Genomic DNA, 18,674 nt, shown 5'->3' on the forward strand with positions numbered 1-18,674 from the left:
ATTTCGTTGATGATTTTTGCATCTATGTTCATCAGGGATATTGGCCTGTAACTTTCTTTTTTGTTGTTGTTGTTGTGTTCTTGTCTGGTTTTAGTATCAGGGTAATGCTGACATCGTAAAATGAGTTTGAGAGTATTCACTTCTTTTCAAGTTTTTGGAAGAGTTTAAGAAGGATTGATATTAAACCTTCTTTGAAGGTTTGGTAGAATTCACTAGTGAAGCCATCTGGTCCCGGTCTTCTGTTTGTTGGGAGTTTTTTTTATTACTGATTCAGTTTCCTTACTAGTAATTGGTCTGTTCGGATTTTTCTATTTATGATTCAGTTTTGGAAGATGGTATGTTTCTAGGAATTAATTTAGTTCTTGTATGTTGTCTAAGTGGTTGGCATATAATTGTTCATAATAGTCCTTTATGATCTTCTGTATTTCATTTGTATCAGTTGCAATTTCTCTTTATTTTCTGATTCTATTTATGTAAGCCCTCTCTATTTTTCTTTTAGTCTAGCCCAAAAGCTTGTCAATTTGGTTTATCTTTTCAAAGACCCAGCTGTTAGTTTCACTGATCTTCTCTATATCTTTTAATTGCTATCTCATTATTTCCACTCTGATCTTTATTATTTCCTTCCTTCTGATAACTTTGGGCTTTAACAGTTCTTCTTGTCCAGTTACTTTAGGTTTAAAGTTAGACTGGTTATTTGATATTTCTCTTGTTCCGTGAGATAGGCCTATATCAATATAATCTTTCCTCTTAGAACTGCTTTTGTTGCATCCATAGATTTTGGTACATTGTATTTCCATTTTTGTTTGTCTCAAGGTATTTTTTTAATTTCTTCTTTGATTTCCTCATTGACTCATTGGTTATTCATTAGTATGCTGCTTAATCTCCCCATATTTGTGATTTTTCCAATTTTCTTTTTGTAACTGGTTTTTACCTTCGTACTATGATTGGAAAAGATGCTTGATATGATTTCAGTCCTCTTAAATTTATTTAGACTTGTTTTGTGGACTAACATATGATCTCTCTTGGCAAATGTTCCACATGCACTTGAGTAGAATTGTGTTTTCTACTGACTTGGGAAAGAATGTTCTGTATACATCTATTAAGTCCATCTAGTGTAATGTACCATTTAAAGTCTAATGTGTGATTTAAAGCCAATATTTCCCTATTGATTTTCTGTCTAGGTGATCTATCCATTGATGTAAGTGGGGCTTTAAAGTTCCCTACTTACTATTGTGTTGTTGTCAGTCTTTCCCTTTAGGTTTGTTAATATTCATTTTATACATTTAGGTGCGTGTATGTTGGGTGTATAAATATTTACGGATGTTGTATTTTCTTGTTGGATTGACCCCCTTTGTCATTATGTAATACCCTTCTTTGTCTTTTATTATAGTCTTTATTTTCAAGTTTGTTTTGTCTGATGTCAGCACAGCCACCCCAGCTTTCTTTTGGTTTCTGTTTGCATGGAATCTTGTTCCATCCCTTCACTTTCGGTCTGTATGTGTCCTTACATCTAAAGTGAATCTCTTATAGGCAGCATATATGAGTCTTGGGTTTTTTATCCATTCAACAAACCTATGTCTTTTGATTGGAGCACTTAGTCCATTTACATTTATTTTTTTTTAACGTTTATTTATTTTTGAGACAGAGAGAGACAGAGCATGAAGGGGGGAGGGGCAGAGAGAGAAGGAGACACAGAATCGGAAGCAGGCTCCAGGCTCTGAGCCATCAGCCCAGAGCCTGACGCGGGGCTCGAACTCACGGACCACAAGATCATGACCTGAGCTGAAGTCGGACACTTAACCGACTGCGCCACCCAGACGCCCCTCCATTTACATTTAAAGTAGTTGCTCTTAGGTCTGTACTTACTGTTATTTTATTAATTTTTTTCTGGCTGTTTGTAGTTTCTCTCTGTTCCCTTCTTTTGCTTTTTACCCTTGCGATTTGATGACTTTCTGTGGTGTCATGCTTAGATTCCTTTCTCATTATCTTTTTAAGTTTATTTATTTTGAGAGAGAGAGAGTGCAAGTGGGGGATGGGCAGAGAGAGAGGAGAGAGAATCCCAAGCAGGATCCGTGCTGTAAGTGCAGAGACCGATGTGAGGCTCAATCTCACGAACCGTGAAATCATGACCTAAGCCGAGATCAAGAGGCAGAAGCGTAACCGACTGAGCCACCCCAATGCCCCCCATTATCTTTTATGTATCTTTTAGAGGTTTTTGCTTTGTGGTTACCATGAGACTGGCATCTAACAGCCTATATATTTAACAGTCTATTTTAAGTTGATAGCAAGTTAAGTTTGAATGCATTCTAAAACTCTGCATTTTTGTGTTTTTGATGTCACATTTTACATCTCTGTGTATCCCTTAAGTAATTAGTATATCGTTATTTTACTATGTCTTTTAACATTCATACTAACTGTAAGTGATTAGTCCACTTTTTTTTTTTTACTATATATTTACCTTTACCTGTGAGATTTTTACTTTCATGTGTTCGCTTATCACTAATTAGTGTGCCCTTTGTTTTAAGCTTAATGCAGTCTCTTCAACATTTCTTTTAGGGCCAATTCAGTGGTGATGAACTGCTTTAGCTTCTGCTTGTCTGCAGAAATCCTTATCTCTTTTTTCAATTCTAAATGATAATCTTGCTGCATACAATATTCTTGTTTGGAAGTTTTTTAGGGAAGTTTTTAGCCATTATTTCTTGAAATAAGTTTTCTGCCCCTTTCTCTCTCTCTCTCTTCCTCCTGGAAGCCCTGTATTCTGCTTGATGTTGTCTAATAGGTCCCTTAAGCTATCTTTATTTTTTTTTTAATTATTTTTTTCTTTCTGCTTTTCTATTTGGGTGAGTTCTACTGCCCTGTCTCCCAGATCACTGATTCTTCCTTCTGCCTCATCTAGTCTGCTGTTAAACCTTTTTAGTATATTTTTTAGTGCAGTCAGTTGTGTTCTTCAGCTCTGTGACTTCTGTTTGGGACTTTCTGATCTTTTCTTATTTTTCTTCTATGTTGAAATCTTTCTGTGTGCATCCATTCTTCTCCTCAGTTCAGTGAGCATCTTTATGACCATTACTTTAACTCCTTATCAGGCAAATTATATATCTCCATTTCAGCAAAGTTTTTTTTTTTTCTCCTGGGTTTTATCTTGTTCTTTTGTTGGGAATATATTCCTCTGTTTCCTCATTTTGCTTGACTCTCTCTGTTTGTTTCTATGTGTTAGGCAAAATAGCTATCTCACCCAGTCTTAAGGGGGTGGCCCTATGTAAGCAATGAACCTTAATATTTAACTTTGCCCTAGCTCTTGGTTGTCTCTGGAACTGTCTCTCTGGTTGTTTAAGACTCATAGGGTCTAGAAATGCAATCCCCCTGGCCACCAGAGCCTAAAACTCAAGGGCATCCCCTTGTGTGAGCTGTGCATGCGTGCTGGCTTTGGTAGGTCAAGGGGCACAGGGGCGACATTATAGGAGCAACACAAGAGGTGCAAATCCAAAGCAGTGGCATGGGGGATGGGAGTTGCCACTGGTTGGTTAGAGTGAGTGCAAAAATAGTACTTCCCAGTGCCAGGACCAGCAAGGTAGAGAAAGAAGGTAAAAATGTCACCCACCAGCACCTCCATCCCTAGGCAGAGTCCCAACAGTCTTTTGCCCTTCTAACGCGTGCCTTAATATCAGCAACTTTATCTTCTTCACATATGGTCTAGGCTCTTCTCTAACTGCTGCTTTTTCACGGGGTCCCAGGGAGAGTGAATCTGCATGTGAGCCTTTTAAGAGCAGAAACTCTGTCTTTCCCTACCGCCCTATGGCTCTCGTGGATATAAGCCCTGTTCATTTTCCAAGTGACCCATTTGGGGGCTCATTTCTCTGATGCAGGTCCCAAGGGATGGGGTGGCTAATGTGGAAACAAACTCCATGCTCCTCAGGGAGGAATTCCTTATTCATGAGACCCCTCCCCGTGGTGGGTCACCACTCTGAGGGTAGGGTTTTTTTGTCAAGACCACGTATCTGCCTCTCCTAACCTGTCCTGACGTGGCTCTTTTACCCTTTGTTGTAAAGTAGCTGTTCATCTAGTTCTCAGGTTCTTTCCAGAGGGAACTGTTCCATATGTAGCTATAGATTTGTTGTGTCCTTAGGAGGAGGTAAGTTCAGGATGGTTCTATGCCACTGTCTCAAACTGCCTCCTTGTATAGGTTCTAGATAAAGACATCTTGCTTATGCATCAAGTTGTTCTGCAACTACTCACAGTCTGCTTTTTTTACATTGATGTTTACTGATAGCCTGTTGTATGGCAGTCATTGAGGACACAAAAATGAACAAACCAAAATTCTGGAGTTCACAGTCTGGTAAGAAACGTAAAGGGGTAGAACAACATTCTGGAAGCAGAGGGTAGAGGCACTTGGCAGTCTCTCTCCGGGGGGGGGGGGGGGGCAGGGGAGGAGAAATAGTTGTTGTAATAGTAGAGGATTTAACAGAGGAGATAACACCTAACTGAATCTCACCAGGGAATAGAAGTTTTCCAAATAGACCAGGGGTAGGAAGGCATTTGAGGCATTTAGGAAATTGCAGAAGGGATATAATGACATGGGGTGCACCAAACCTAGGAGGTAGTAATGGGGGAGCCAGATTGCCAAAGACCCCCTCATGTACCACATCACGGAACAGAGACGTCCAGGAGGTGATTAGAAGTCCCTTAAGGAAGGGGATGCCTGGGTGGCTCAGTCGCTTAAGTGTCCGACTCCTGATTTCAGCGCAGGTTGTGATCTCACAGCTCATGAGTTTGAGTCCCAGATTGGCCTCTGTGTGGTGTCAGCAAGAAGGCTGCTTGGAATCCTCTTTGCCCCTCCTCTGCTTATATGCTTGCTCTCTCTCTCTCTCTCTCCCCCTTCCTCCCTCCCTCTCTCTCAAAATAAATAAGTGAACTTTAAAAAAAAATGAAAATTTTAAAAATCTAGAAAAACACAATAACCCCAATTTTTTAATGATGGAATATTTTAAATGCAGCTTTAAAATACATAAAGTTTCTTTATGTAGCCAAACAGGCAAATCAAACAAGCAAAAAAATGTCCTTTGTATATAAATGTATGCTTCAAAAAAGTTGGGGCCTTAAAAAAAAGTCGGGGCCTTTTTTTCCCTAGAGCTAGAAAGTTCCAGTTAGTGAACATACAGTGTAATATTAGTTTCAGGTGTATAATCTAGTAATAAAACACATGTTAAACTGAAAATAATGTGGTATTAGCACATGAATGGACAGACTAATAAAATTCTAAAAACAGACCTAAATGCATGTAGAAATCTAGAATTTTATAATAATGATCACACCAAAAATTTGACGTAAGAAATCCACTTTTCCTAAATCTAAAAAACTACTCTCTATGGTCTTTTCCATAAAATTTATTTACATAAATAGCCTAAAAATAAACTTTATGTCTAAACACTTATGAATTCTACAAAAATCAGTACCAAATTATCTACACTAAGAATAAAACAGCTAAGACAATTATGACAAGATAAATAAATAAGGGAAGAGAAGTAACGTGAGAGCAAAAAACTTGTAAGACAGTTAAAAGTGACATTTAAACACGGTTTAGGAAACAGTTATCGACCCCTTGAAGAATGGCAGGAATTCTAATAGATATTACAGTAAATAATGCCCCTTCCTTTCCGACATCTAAACAAGACCATTTGCTAGAGGTCGTTTGAAGGTCAGAAGACATTCAGGACAGAATAGTTAGCTTTAATGGTACGAGATTGAGGACCCTGGGGAGGAACAGAGAAGCCTGCACAAAAGAGGGGATGTTCAAGTTGACTGTGAAGGAGTAGGGTTCACCTGATAGAAAAGAAGGAGGCAGGGGCAAGGGGTGAAGGAACCCACTCTTGACATGGAAATGGAATGAACATGGCCTGGCCACAGTTGAGGAAGCTTGTGGGGGAAAAGCAGGAGGAGGCAGAAAAGGTAGATTCGAGCTACATATTGGCTGGTCAGTTATGCCAAGAAATGTTACCTGGATCCCACAGGCATCAGGGAAACTATCCAGTGCATGATTTTTAAATCAAGAGGAATATGATTAGATTAAGACAGGACAGTGAGGAAAGAATCCGTTGCTTCCTCTCTGGCCTGTTATTACCCAGAAGCCAGCAGCTCTGTCACAGTTGGTCTCCTGTTTCTGTTCCTTTCCCCACGGTGTGGGGACTTCTTCCGTGGTCTCCTTGATCTTAGTGGCTTCCTGTCACCATCAGGAGAACCCTGGTCCCCTTTGTTAACCTGGCATGCAGGGTCCCACACATCACCCTTGCCTTCCTCATAACCCTCCTCAGCCCCTGCTCCTTCATCTGGCCCTAGGCACTGGAATACAAACTATTGCCAGGGTGTGAGACATGACCGGTCTTCTTCAGCTCTCTTAGCTTCCACACGCTCTCCCTTCCCATCATCCTTTTACACTGTGCAAAGTTTCATATTGTGCCAAGCACAGTACCTGGCCCACTGTAGCCACTCAAATGTTTGTTGAATGAACACATGAGTAAATGATTGGATTAAAGTTCCTCTGAGTTTTCATGTGCCCCTGAAAATTTTTCCTGACCTTCCTTGAGCTTGCCATAGCTTGTCTTTCTTTCTGTTTTCATTCTTTAGCTCCTGTGCCTACCAGTTTTTTTCTACTGCCTTAGAGTTGATTGCTTTTTATCCACCTCCCATCCCCCAGAGGTTGTAAACAACTTAGGGAAAGGGATTATCTTTTATCTCTATATCCCATGTTCTAACACAGTGCCTAGTACACATTCATCTCAATAAATGTTGGTGGGTAATTAGATTCAGGCAGTGGGGGGGGGGGGGTAGGGAATTTGGGGAATCAAAACAAAAACAATGTTTACAAGGGCATAATCAACACTAGAGAGAAGAGATTAATTATTCTCTTAGTGCTAGAGAATACAGGTTCCCTAGGGCTGGAGGAAGAAGGCAATTTCAAGTGTTCACCTTGGCAAAAGAGAGAATGACATGACTTCCCCCGGAACCACTCTGCCCTGCCCTCATGGCTATTTGGATCCCTCCTCATAGATTATTTACACAATGGACACCCGGACGCAAATACTCCATAAATCCCAGATGATGCAGTGCCTTGTAGGGGCCCTGCATTTCTAAGCCATTCAGAAAAGAATAATCTCCATACATTCCATACAGTACCATTTAATCTTTTTTTTTTTTACCACCTAATATTAATTAAATCTTAAGTCTAATGCTAACTTACATCCTGGTTTCTGTTGCAGAATAAAGACCCCAAGATGGCTCGGGTTGCACTGGAATCTCTATACAGATTACTCTGGGTTTACATGATTCGAATTAAATGTGAAAGCAACACAGCTACTCAGAGGTAAGGATCTGGTTTGGGTTAATGGTAACTACCTCACTGAGTTAATGGTAACCATTACTCAGCCAATAAAGAGGGTGTTTTGTTTTACTGCTACCTGTATTAACCAAAGTAAAAACTATTCAAAGTTGACACTTTCTAAAAGATCTAAGTCCTAAGGACATTTTCAGTCTTTGCTTAGTCAGTAGCTCAGCAGCCATTACAGAAATTTCGGCCTCTACTAGGACGGCAAGCTTCCACGGCCAAGGTTGCATTCACCGTGTTAACAAAGCACACGGCTATGATCTTCCAAGTGCCCTTAGTTTTGCAGAAAAACTTGATAGAGTAATTATGCTGATGAAAAAGGGATGAAGTGGTTTGTTTTCTTTTTCTGAATTCTCTCTGATACTTAGATAAGATGAAACATCTGCCATTTTCACTTACAGAACTGGAGCTCAGCCAATCTTGCTTGTGTTCTCTTTTTTTCTCCCTATCTTTCAGCCGTCTTATAACCATCATCACAACACTTTTCCCCAAAGGGTCCCGTGGTGTGGTGCCAAGGGATATGCCTCTGAACATCTTTGTGAAAATCATCCAGTTCATTGCCCAGGTAATGGAGAAGCTTCTGGCAGTGGGAATGATCTAACTGCCTTCAAGTAGCCAGTCTCCTTCCTAGCAAGTGCTACCAGGTGAAAAGTCTGAAGTAATAGCTTATGTGGAAAGACTTTGCGGGATGGTGTTGTCAGTGTTTTCACACGTAGCTTTTTTTTTTCTTCGAAACAAATAGTGCCACGGGTACGTCAAGTGTTTTCGGCGTCTGTCACATGAAGGAGCGGAGAGAGTTTAAGTGACTCATCCAAGGCCATAGAACCTATTAGTAAAAGGGCCTCTTGACTCCCAGTCCCTGTTTTGTCCCGATGCTCTGCTCTGGATTCTGCAAGTCAGGAGGAAGCCAAGAGTCTGGTGTTTGGAGGAAATCAAAAGATTGCTTTGTGAAATTTGAGGAGTAAAGAAAAATGCTCTTTCACCCCGTGAGAAAGAAGCATGAATAGGAATATTAGAATTTATCAAGCACTTACTCTTTGCCAGGAACTTTTTTTTTTAATTTTTTAATGTTTATTTATTTTTGAGAGAGAGAGAGAGAGAGAGAGAGAGAGCATGAGCATGAGCAGGGAAGGGGCAGAGACAGACAAAAACACAGAATCCAAAGGAGGCTCCAGGCTCTGAGCAGTCAGCACAAAGCCTGATGGGGGGCTTGCACTCAGGAGCCATGAGATCATGACCTGAGCTGAAGTCAGATGCTTCACCAACTGAGCCACCCAGGCGCCCCTGCCAGGAACTTTTCTAAGAACTTACAGGTACTAATTTCCTTAAAAACTGGGTCCAATAATGGTAAACATAGATTTTAGTATTTAGTTTACTATTTAGACCCAAGATTTTTACTTTTTAAATCACACTTTGTGGGTAAATGGTTATATCCCAACTTCGACTTCCTCGTGACTTACAGAACAATGTGAAAAGATAATTATCCCAGTTCAGGCTCTGCTACAAGCCAGCTCTATACCCTTAAACAAGTCAGAGAGCATCTTTCTTCTGTGTCTTGAACTGTAAAATGAACTGTAAAACGTGGAGGGAAATGCTTGCCCAGTGTACTTCAGAATGCTGTGTGGATAAAGGGAAATTATAGGCATGAAAATACTATTAGTACAATTGACATTGATATACAGATGTAAGGGTCAGTCGTTACTTCACAGACTAGTAATGTATAATATCTCTCTATGTGTTCGGATAATGAGATGCCTCTGTCATATTTGCTCTTAGGGAAAAGACGTCTCTTGCTTTTTGGGCAGATGAATTAATGTGATTTTTCTGCATATAGTTATCACGTGCCTGAAAATGTGTTTTGCTTATTCCAGAATATTGTTTAAAATGAACCAGTCATATCATAGCAGCCACTGTCTCAAACCATCAGAATCTGGCTTCTGCTTTCTCACTTACGTAATCATAGTATGTCTTATTTGTTGATTGTTCATTTCGCTTTCAGACATTGTCCATTACAATATGAACCCAAGGATTTGAAATGTTAGAGAATAGGAGAAGATGGTCATTTTGCAGTGGTATTTTTAAACATTTATTTTAAACTGAGTTTCAAGAGGTGATCAGCATTTGCTTTACAAGCAGAAAGTGTTGAGACTGTATTTAAGCCCAGACATTCCAAGTGCTTTGGTTTTTCATTTGGGGGATTTGTTTTTTGCTTTTTGTTTTATCATTAGTCATTCCAGGCTTTAGGGGCTAAATTCCACATTTTACATAACAAAAGCATCTCTGTACATCACATGAAAACGGGCAGCTTTACCCAAGGCTGTAAGGGGCATGGTCTTCCTTCAGGGATTCTCTTAATGCATAAAACTGAACGGCATCTTCTTGTAGCAACCACCTGTTGGTGGCCTAAAATGAAAATAGACACTTCACACTGAATTTGTATTTTAAAATCTTTGTTTTGTTGTCTCTTTTCCACTACAGGAACGCTTAGATTTTGCAATGAAAGAAATTATTTTTGATTTTCTCTGTGTGGGGAAACCAGCAAAAGCTTTCAGCCTCAACCCAGAGGTATGAATCAAATGATCCTTTTATGTACTTCTAACCAAGCCGTACCTTTGCTTTGCGACTTTGGGGAATAGGGCGAAGGCCATTTTCTTGAAAAGTCTTCTGTTTCTTTCTGTCATGTTTATTTGACTAACAATCATAGATGATGGAATTTCAGGAGTCAGGTTTTGGGTGAACAGACTTAGGATGAAAGCAAGTTTATGTGCCACCATATTCTGTGCTCAGATGATAGAGCAAACCTTGCCCCAAAAGATAATTTGCCACTACAGGTCACGGTGTTTTCTTTTAGACAAGTCAGTACTTATAGCTGTTTTGACGCAGATGAACAAGTTGAGTCCTGGGAAGTGTTGAAACAGAGAAGAATGAACGCATGTGATAATAAAATACTAAAATCGAATGAAATCGAGTGATGTATGGATCTATGTTTCTGTGGCAGCATCACAACTCAAGGGCCAGGCAGATCCTGAAAGTGATGGGCACAACACATGGTTGGAGTGACCTATGCAAATGAGAAGCACATCCCAGTTTAAACTTTAAGAACACTGGTGGCCAACAGAACTGTGCCTGGCAGGGTGCCTCTTTGCAGTCTTTTCCCTATGATACTGTAGAAAGAACGCTAAACCAGAAGGCAACAGTATTGGATTTGCCCCTTGACACAGGCCTTACCACTTAAACTAGCTCTAAGACATTTATCTCTGAACTTCAGCTTTTTTTGCCAGGAAAATGAACAAAATACTTTTCTAGATCACTCATAGAATAATTGTGATACTGTGACATTACAAGCTCTTAAGCTTGTAAAAAAAAAAAAACAATCCAAACCAAAAAAAACAAAACAAAACAAAAAAAAAAAACCCACTATAGAAGTTTTTTTAAAAAAGAATGTTTGTATCATCACTGTACTATTTTGCCTGGCTCCTTCATTCTGTCAGTAAGGACAGAGGCTCGAAATCAGCAGCTGGTTAATAGCAAAAGGAACCACATCTCCTGGTTCCACAGCCTATATTCTCTTCTTTGTGCTAAGGTTGCCATGTGTCTAGGGACAGCTGGAGAAGCCCCAAAATGGAAGTTTTTGTCTTGTGTCTAATGACATCACAGTCTTCTGGAATGGCTACAGCCAGGGTCAAGGGAAGAGGGACAGAGTTGATGCCAATCCAGAACATTTGGGCTAGAATGGGGCCCAGAACCCTAGGTAAAGAGTCTTCTCCTGCTGGGAAGTTTCTCAAAATATTTTTCACTTCTCAGGAGTCATGGCTTTAACAGCCCTCAGAATTACCAGGTTATTAGTCTAAAAAGAACGTACTGAAAGCTACCATCATCATCACCATGTATAAAATTTACCCTTTATTCTTTCCTCAGACTCCTCAGTCAATGAATAATTGGTTAACCTCTTTGTGCAGAACATTTGGAATTATGGGGTTTTTAATTTTTAAAACTACCAAAAGACATTTGAGTATCTTCTTCCATTTCTCCTGAGCTTATATGGTTATGGAAGAGTTTATCACTAGTTGGTGATTAGAAGCTTAAAGGCATATCTGTGATCTCACTCAATAGCACACACAAGGATGAGGATAGTCTATAAAGTAGATGTCACACTTGATAAAATATGTTGTAGGTCACAGTTGCCCAAGAAACGTATTCAAATTGTGTCTTAAATCATATTTTGGAAATAGCTTGTGGAACAGTGCCTAGAGATGTAAATGATTATCTTACTATGAAGTTTATAGTGCATCACCACTCAACAGTTCAATAATTTCCAGATAAGTGTCCCATTTTAGTTCAGACTGAGATGGCTTCTATATGCATCTTCATCATCATAAGAACTTACTCATCTGTGAGAAGTTTCTAGGTCATCCATTTCTCTAATTTTTGTCATGACCTGAAATAACATGTAACTGGATGTCCTAGCCAGCACCAGAGACAAAAAGAAGAAATAAAAGGCATAAGGATTGGAAATGAAGAAACAAAACTCTTTTTATTCACAGACAACATGATTGCATATGTAGAAACTACCAAAGACTCTACAGAAAATCGGCTTAGCTACTACATTATTTTAGACAGTTTGTAGGATAGGGGTGCCTGAGTGGCTCAGTCAATTGAGCGTCGAACTTTGGCTCAGGTCATGATCTTGCCATTCGTGGGTTCAGGCCCTGCATTGAGCTCTGTGCGGACAGTTCAGAGCCTGGAGCCTGCTTCAGAGTCTGTGTCTCCCTCTCTCTCTGCCCCACCCCAACTTACGCTCTGTCTCTCTCTGCCTCTCAAAAATAAAAATAATTTAAAAAATGTTTTAGAAAGTTTGTAGGATACAAGATAAATATAGAGGGGCACCTGGCTGGTTCATTTGGTAGAGCTTGAGATTCTTCATCTCAGGGCCATGAGTTCAAGCCCCAAGTTGGGAAGGAGCCTACTTAAAAAAAAAAAAAAAAAAAAAAAAAACATAAATATATAAAATCAATGTATTTCTATATTATGGTAATGAACAATTAGAAACCGAACAATGTTACCTCTGGGACACAGCAAAGGCGGTCATAAGAGGGAAGTATATAGCAATCCAGGCCTTGCTAAAGAAGGAAGAAAGGTCTCAGATATACAACCTAACCTTATACCTTAAAGAACAGCCAAAACCAAAACCAGCAGAAGACAGGAAATTATATAGATTAGAGCAGAAATCAATGCTATTGAAACCAAAAATATCAGTAGAACAGATCAATGAAACCAGAAGCTGGTTCTTTGAAAGAATTAACAAAATTGATAAACCATTAGCCAGTTTGACAAAAGGAAAAAGGAAAGGACCCAAATAAATAAAATCAAGAATGAAAGAGGAGAGATCACAACCAACACAGTAGAAATAAAAACAATAATAAGAGAATATTATGAGCAATTATACGCCAATAAAATGGGCAATCTGGAAGAAATGGACAAATTCCTAGAAACATATACACTACCAAAACTGAAACAAGAAGACATGGAAAATTTGAACAGACCCATAACCAGTAAAGAAGTCGAATTAGTAATCAAAAATCTCCAAAAAACAAGAGTGGAAGGCCAGATGGCTTTCCAGGGGAATTCTACCAAACATTTAAGGAAGAGTTAACACCTATTCTCTTGAAGCTGTTCCAAAAAATAGAAATGGAAGGAAAACTTCCAAACTCTTTCTATGAAGCCAGCATGACCTTGATTCCAAAACCAGAGACCCCACTAAAAAGGAGAACTATAGACCAATTTCCCTGAGGAACATGGATGCAAAAATCCTCAACAAGATTATTAGCCAACCAGATCCAACAATACATTAAAAAATTATTCACCACGACCAAGTGGGATTTATACCTGGGATGTAAGCCTGGTTCAATATCTACAAAACAATTAATGTGCTTCATCACATCAATGAAAGAAAGGACAAGAACCACATGATCCTCTCAATAGATGTAGAAAAAGCACTTGACAAAATACAGCATCCTTTCTTGATAAAAAGCCTCAAGAAAGTAGGGATAGAAGGATCATACCTCAAGATCATAAAAGCCATATATGAACGACCAAACGCTGATATCTTCAATGGGGAAAAACTGAGAGCTTTCCCCCTCAGGTCAGGAACAAGACAGGGATGTCCATTCTCACCACTGTCATTCAACATAGTATTGGAAGTCTTAGCCTCAGCAATCAGACAACACAAAGAAATAAAAGGCATCCAAATCGGCCAGGAGGAGGTCAAACTTTCACTCTTCACAGATGACATGATACTCTATATGGAAAACCCAAAAGATTCCACCAAAAAACTACTAGAACTGATCCATGGATTCAGAAAAGTTGCAGGATATAAAATCAATGCACAGAAATTGGTTGCATTCCTATACACCCAACTATGAAGCAACAGAAAGAGAAATCAAGGAATCGATCCCATTTACAATTGCACCAAAAACCATAAAATACCTAGGAATAAATCTAACCAAAGAGGTGAAAAATCTATACACTGAAAACTATAGAAACCTAATGAAAGAAATTGAAAAAGACACAAAAAAAAAAAATGGAAAAAGATTCCATGCTCCTGGATCGAAAGAGCAAATATTGTTAAAATGTCGATACTACCCAAAGCAATCTACATAGTCAATGCAATCCCTATCAAAATAACACCAGCATTTTTCACGGAGCTAGAACAAACAATCCTAAAATTTGTACGGAACAAGAAAAGACCCTGAATAGCCAAAGCAATCTTGAAAAAGAAAACCAAAGCAGGAGGCATCACAATCCCAGACTTCAAGCTGTATTACAAAGCTGTAATCATCAAGACACGATGGTACTGGCACAAAAACAGACACTCAGATCAATGGAACAGAATAGAGAACCCAGAAATGGACCCACAAACGTATGGCCAGCTAATCTTTGACAAAGCAGGAAAGAATATCCAATGGAATAAGGACAGTCTCTTCAGCAAGTGGTGCTGGGAAAACTGGACAACGACATGCATAAAAATGAACCTGGACCACTTTCTTACCCCATATGCAAAATAAAGTCAAAATGGATGAAAGACCTAAACGTAAGACAGGAAGCCATCAAAATCCTCGAGGAGAAAGCAGGCAAAAACCTCTTTGATCTTGGCCGCAGCAACTTCTTACTCAACATGTCTCCAGAGGCAAGGGAAACAAAAGCAAAACTGAACTATTGGGACCTCATCAAAATAAAAAGCTTCTGCACAGTGAAGGAAACAATCAGCAAAACTAAAAGGCAACCAACAGAATGGGAGAAGATATTTTCAAATGACATATCAGATAAAGGGCTAGTATCCAAAATCTATAAAGACTTAACAAACTCAACACCCAGAAAACAAATCATCCAGTGAAGAAATGGGCAAAAGATAGGAATAGACACTTCTCCAAAGAACACATCCAGATGGCCAACCGACACATGAAAAAATGCTCAGCTTCACTCATCATCAGGGAAATACAAATCAAAGCCACAATGAGATACCACCTTACACCTGTCAGAATGGCTAGCATTAACAACTCAGGCAACAGCAGATGTTGGTGAGGATGCGGAGAAAGAGGATCTCTTTTGCATTGTTGGTGGGAATGTGAGCTGGTGCAGCCACTCTGGAAAACAGTATGGAGGTTCCTCAAAAAATTAAAAATAGAACTACCCTGTGACCCAACAATTGCACTACTAGGTATTTATCCAAGGGATACCGGTATGCTGTTTTGAAGGGGGACATGCACCCCAATGTTTATAGCAGCACTATCAAAAGTATCCAAAGTATGGAAAGAGCCCAAATGTCCATCGATGGATGAATGGATAAAGAAGATGTGGTATATATATACAATGGAGTATTACTCAGCAATCAAAAAGAATGAAATCTTGCCATTTGCAACTACGTGGAGGAACTAGAGGGTATTATGCTAAGTGAAATTCATCAGAGAAAGAAAAATATCATATGACTTCACTCATATGGGGACTTTAAGACACAGAACAGATGAACAAAAGGGAAGGGAAGCAAAAATAATATAAAAACAGGGAGGAGGACAACATAAGAGACTCTTAAATATGGAGAACAAACAGAGAGTTACTGGAGGGGTTGTGGGAGACGGGATGGGCTAAATGGGTAAGGAATCTACTCCTGAAATCATTATTGTACTATATCCTAACTAACTTGGGTGTAAATTAAAAAAAGAAAAAAAAAAGAAATTGAACAATTTATCACAGCAATGAAAACAAAGCATTTAGCACTAAAGCTAACAATTATGTATAAGATTTGTGTACTGAAAAGTAAAAGATGTTGAGGAAAATCATAGACAACCCAAATAAACAGAGAGAAATACTATTTGTGGACTGAAAGATTTAAGACTATAAAAAGGTCAGTTGTCCCCAAATTAATCTATATATGTTAAACGATAATCCCATTAATAATCCCAGTTAAAATCCTTATAGCATTTTGTATAGAAATCAATAAACTTATTCTAAAATTTATATGGAAAGTATAAGTAATTAGAATAACCAACATAATGCTGAAAAAGAAGAAGAAAAATTGGAGGACTAGTATGTCCTGATTTCCAAACATACTGAAAAGCTACAATAGCGTAGTACTGGCAGAAAAGTGATTTTAAAGACTAATGGAACAGAAAAGAGACTCCAAAAATAGACCCACATATATATGGCCACTTTATTTTCAACAACATTTTCAAGTTATTTCCATGGATAAAGGGTAGCCTTTTCAATGAATGGTGCTGAACAATTGGACATCCACTTGCAAAATAATGAAGTTCAACCCATAATTTGCACAGTAAGCAAAAATTAAGTCAAAATGTATCATAAACCTAAGTGTAAAATCCAACATTATAAATCTTCCAGAAGAAAACATACGATAAAATCTTTGTAATCTTTGAGTGGACAAAAATTTCTTAGGACATAAAAATCATGAATTACAAAAAAAAAATTGGTAAATCAAACATCATCATAATAAAATGTGTCTGCACTTTAAGAGAGACTGTTAATAAAGCATAGAGTAGCTGACTGGGAAGAAACTATTTGCATAACATATCGATAAAGCACTTGTATCTAGGATATAAAGAACTCTCACAGCTCAACAGTAAGAACTCCATTTTTTAAATGGGCAAAATGAACAGCCTCTTCCCCAAAGAAGACATACAAATGACCGATAAACCTATGAAAAGATGTTCAACATCATTAGTCATGAGGGAAATGTAAGTTAAAACCACACTGAGACGTGCTGAGAAGGATGTTGAGCACCTGGAACTTGATACTACTTTGGTGAGAACACAAAAAGGCACCACCATTTTAGAGAACAGTTCGGCAATTTCCTTTAAATTTAAACATACGCTTACTGTATGATCCACCATTTCTACTCCAAGGTATTTATCCAAGAGAAATTAAAGCTCCAAAAGTTCCAAAAAGGTTTCTATGAATATTTATTCATAGAATAAACATTTTTAAATGAGGACATACTAGTCCTCCAATTTTTTTCTTCTTTTTCAGCATTCTGTTGGTTATCCTCATTCCTTATACTTTCCCTATACATTTTAGAATAAGCTTTATTGATATAACTAAACATAGGAAAGCAACTCATGTTCAACAGCTGGTGAGTGGCTGAACAAGTTGTGTGCATCATCAATGCAGTGGAATACTATTCAGCAATGAAAACAAACAAAGGAACAAATGACTTCTATTGCAACAACGTCTCAAAAGCTTGATGCTATGTGAAAGAAGCAAGACACAAAAGACTATGTACTATTCCATCCCATTCTGGAAAAGGTGAGATACTAGAAGGCAGAAATTAGACAATGACCGTCAGAGGCTGGGATGGAAAGTGGACTGACTCTAAAGAGGCACGAGGGAACTTTTGGGGATGATGGAAATAACTTTATATCTTGAATGTGATGACAGTTACCTGACTATATAAGTTTCTCAAAACTCAACTGTGCAACTGTGTATGTTTTACTCTGTGCAAATTATGTCTCTATAAACCTGACTTTTAAAAAATCAAGTGTAGATTCAAACCTAAGAATATATAATTACCAGCAGGAACTTTTCAGGCATTAATCCTTACCATAGCCCTGCGTGATCACTAGGTATCACTATCTTCATTTTATAGAAAGGAAGCTGAGACTTGGACTTAGAAGAGTTAAATAATTTCCTAAGAGTAGACAAATAATAAAATGGAGAGGTACGATGCAAAACTACATAGAATACAAAAAGAAATTGTGAAGCTAAATTGAAAATATATGTCCCAGTGTTATCCAGAGGAAAGGAAAACTCAGAGAACTGGCCAGGGCAGTTCATAAATTGGATATACCACTTGCAAATAACAGACTTGGCCAGTGACAGCAATCCACAGTTATTCTATTTGCATTGCATTTCCCGAATTGAACATTCCACTTCCTCACCCAAAACACTACTATGTCTTGAGAAAGATACATAAGCCTAGAATACATGTCATGAACTACTAAAATGAATGAGGAAATGAATGGACTTTTAATACACAGTTAAATCTTTTAAAGTTAATACTGTTTCCTTCTAGAAACTGGAGACAGCATATTATTGAAGGCTATAAAATCATAAAGTACACATTGGATCAGCACCAATGAGCCAGAAAATTGTTCACCAAATCCTGGTTAAAATATCAGTGTCCCTTGAAGCTTGAATGGTTTCAAAATGAAAAGAAGTCTGTATTGTTTTTTTGTTATAGGATATAATCTTATATCACAGAATAGGCAACTGGGGCAAACTTGACTTGGGTATAGCTTCCCACCTACTTCTTGTATGGCCTCAGTTTCTTCACCTGAAAAATAGGAATAATTACACTTTCCTTGCATGGCTGTTTTTGAAATGAGAACTAATGAGCAGTTCCGGATAGATTTTAGGGGCTCAGTAAATTATAACTAGAGTATCGTTGTTGGTAGCAATAATTATTATTTTCTGCTGTTAGGTAGTAGCCTGCTTTGGAAACATTACTTCATGTAATGTGTATTCATGTATTACTTCATGAAAATTTGAGTATAAACGCATCACACATGGCTGTTAAGGAAGTACAGATGTTTTAGTACTTTCTGACCTTTCAAGACATTGCTACTGGTAGCAACTATCTCTCAGTCATCTTTCAGAGCCACTATTATGCCTTACCTGAGCCTGAGAATGATAAAGATCTGGCCCCGAATGGCATTTCTTCTTATAAGCCCATGTGTTTTTTATCAGTAACAAGTTCAGCGGCATTGAACTTTTAAAATTTATTTTCAAA

At 38.4% G+C, this 18,674-nt stretch overlaps 1 protein-coding gene across 9 annotated transcripts in view; it reads left to right on the forward strand.

The window, feature by feature from the left end:
- The window catches only part of FRY (FRY microtubule binding protein), a 445,796-nt gene that overhangs the window by 295,720 nt on the left and 131,402 nt on the right, over window positions 1–18,674 (forward strand). For all 9 annotated transcript variants that reach the window (XM_043576463.1, XM_043576388.1, XM_043576406.1 and 6 more), the window contains 3 exons: window positions 7,251–7,354; window positions 7,832–7,940; window positions 9,854–9,940. In XM_043576463.1, the coding sequence (XP_043432398.1) occupies window positions 7,251–7,354; window positions 7,832–7,940; window positions 9,854–9,940 (300 nt within the window). The remainder of the gene's footprint in view (window positions 1–7,250; window positions 7,355–7,831; window positions 7,941–9,853; window positions 9,941–18,674) is intronic.

The sequence above is a fragment of the Prionailurus bengalensis genome, chromosome A1 (genome assembly GCF_016509475.1).
Source record: "Prionailurus bengalensis isolate Pbe53 chromosome A1, Fcat_Pben_1.1_paternal_pri, whole genome shotgun sequence".
Classification (NCBI taxonomy): Eukaryota; Metazoa; Chordata; class Mammalia; order Carnivora; family Felidae; genus Prionailurus; species Prionailurus bengalensis.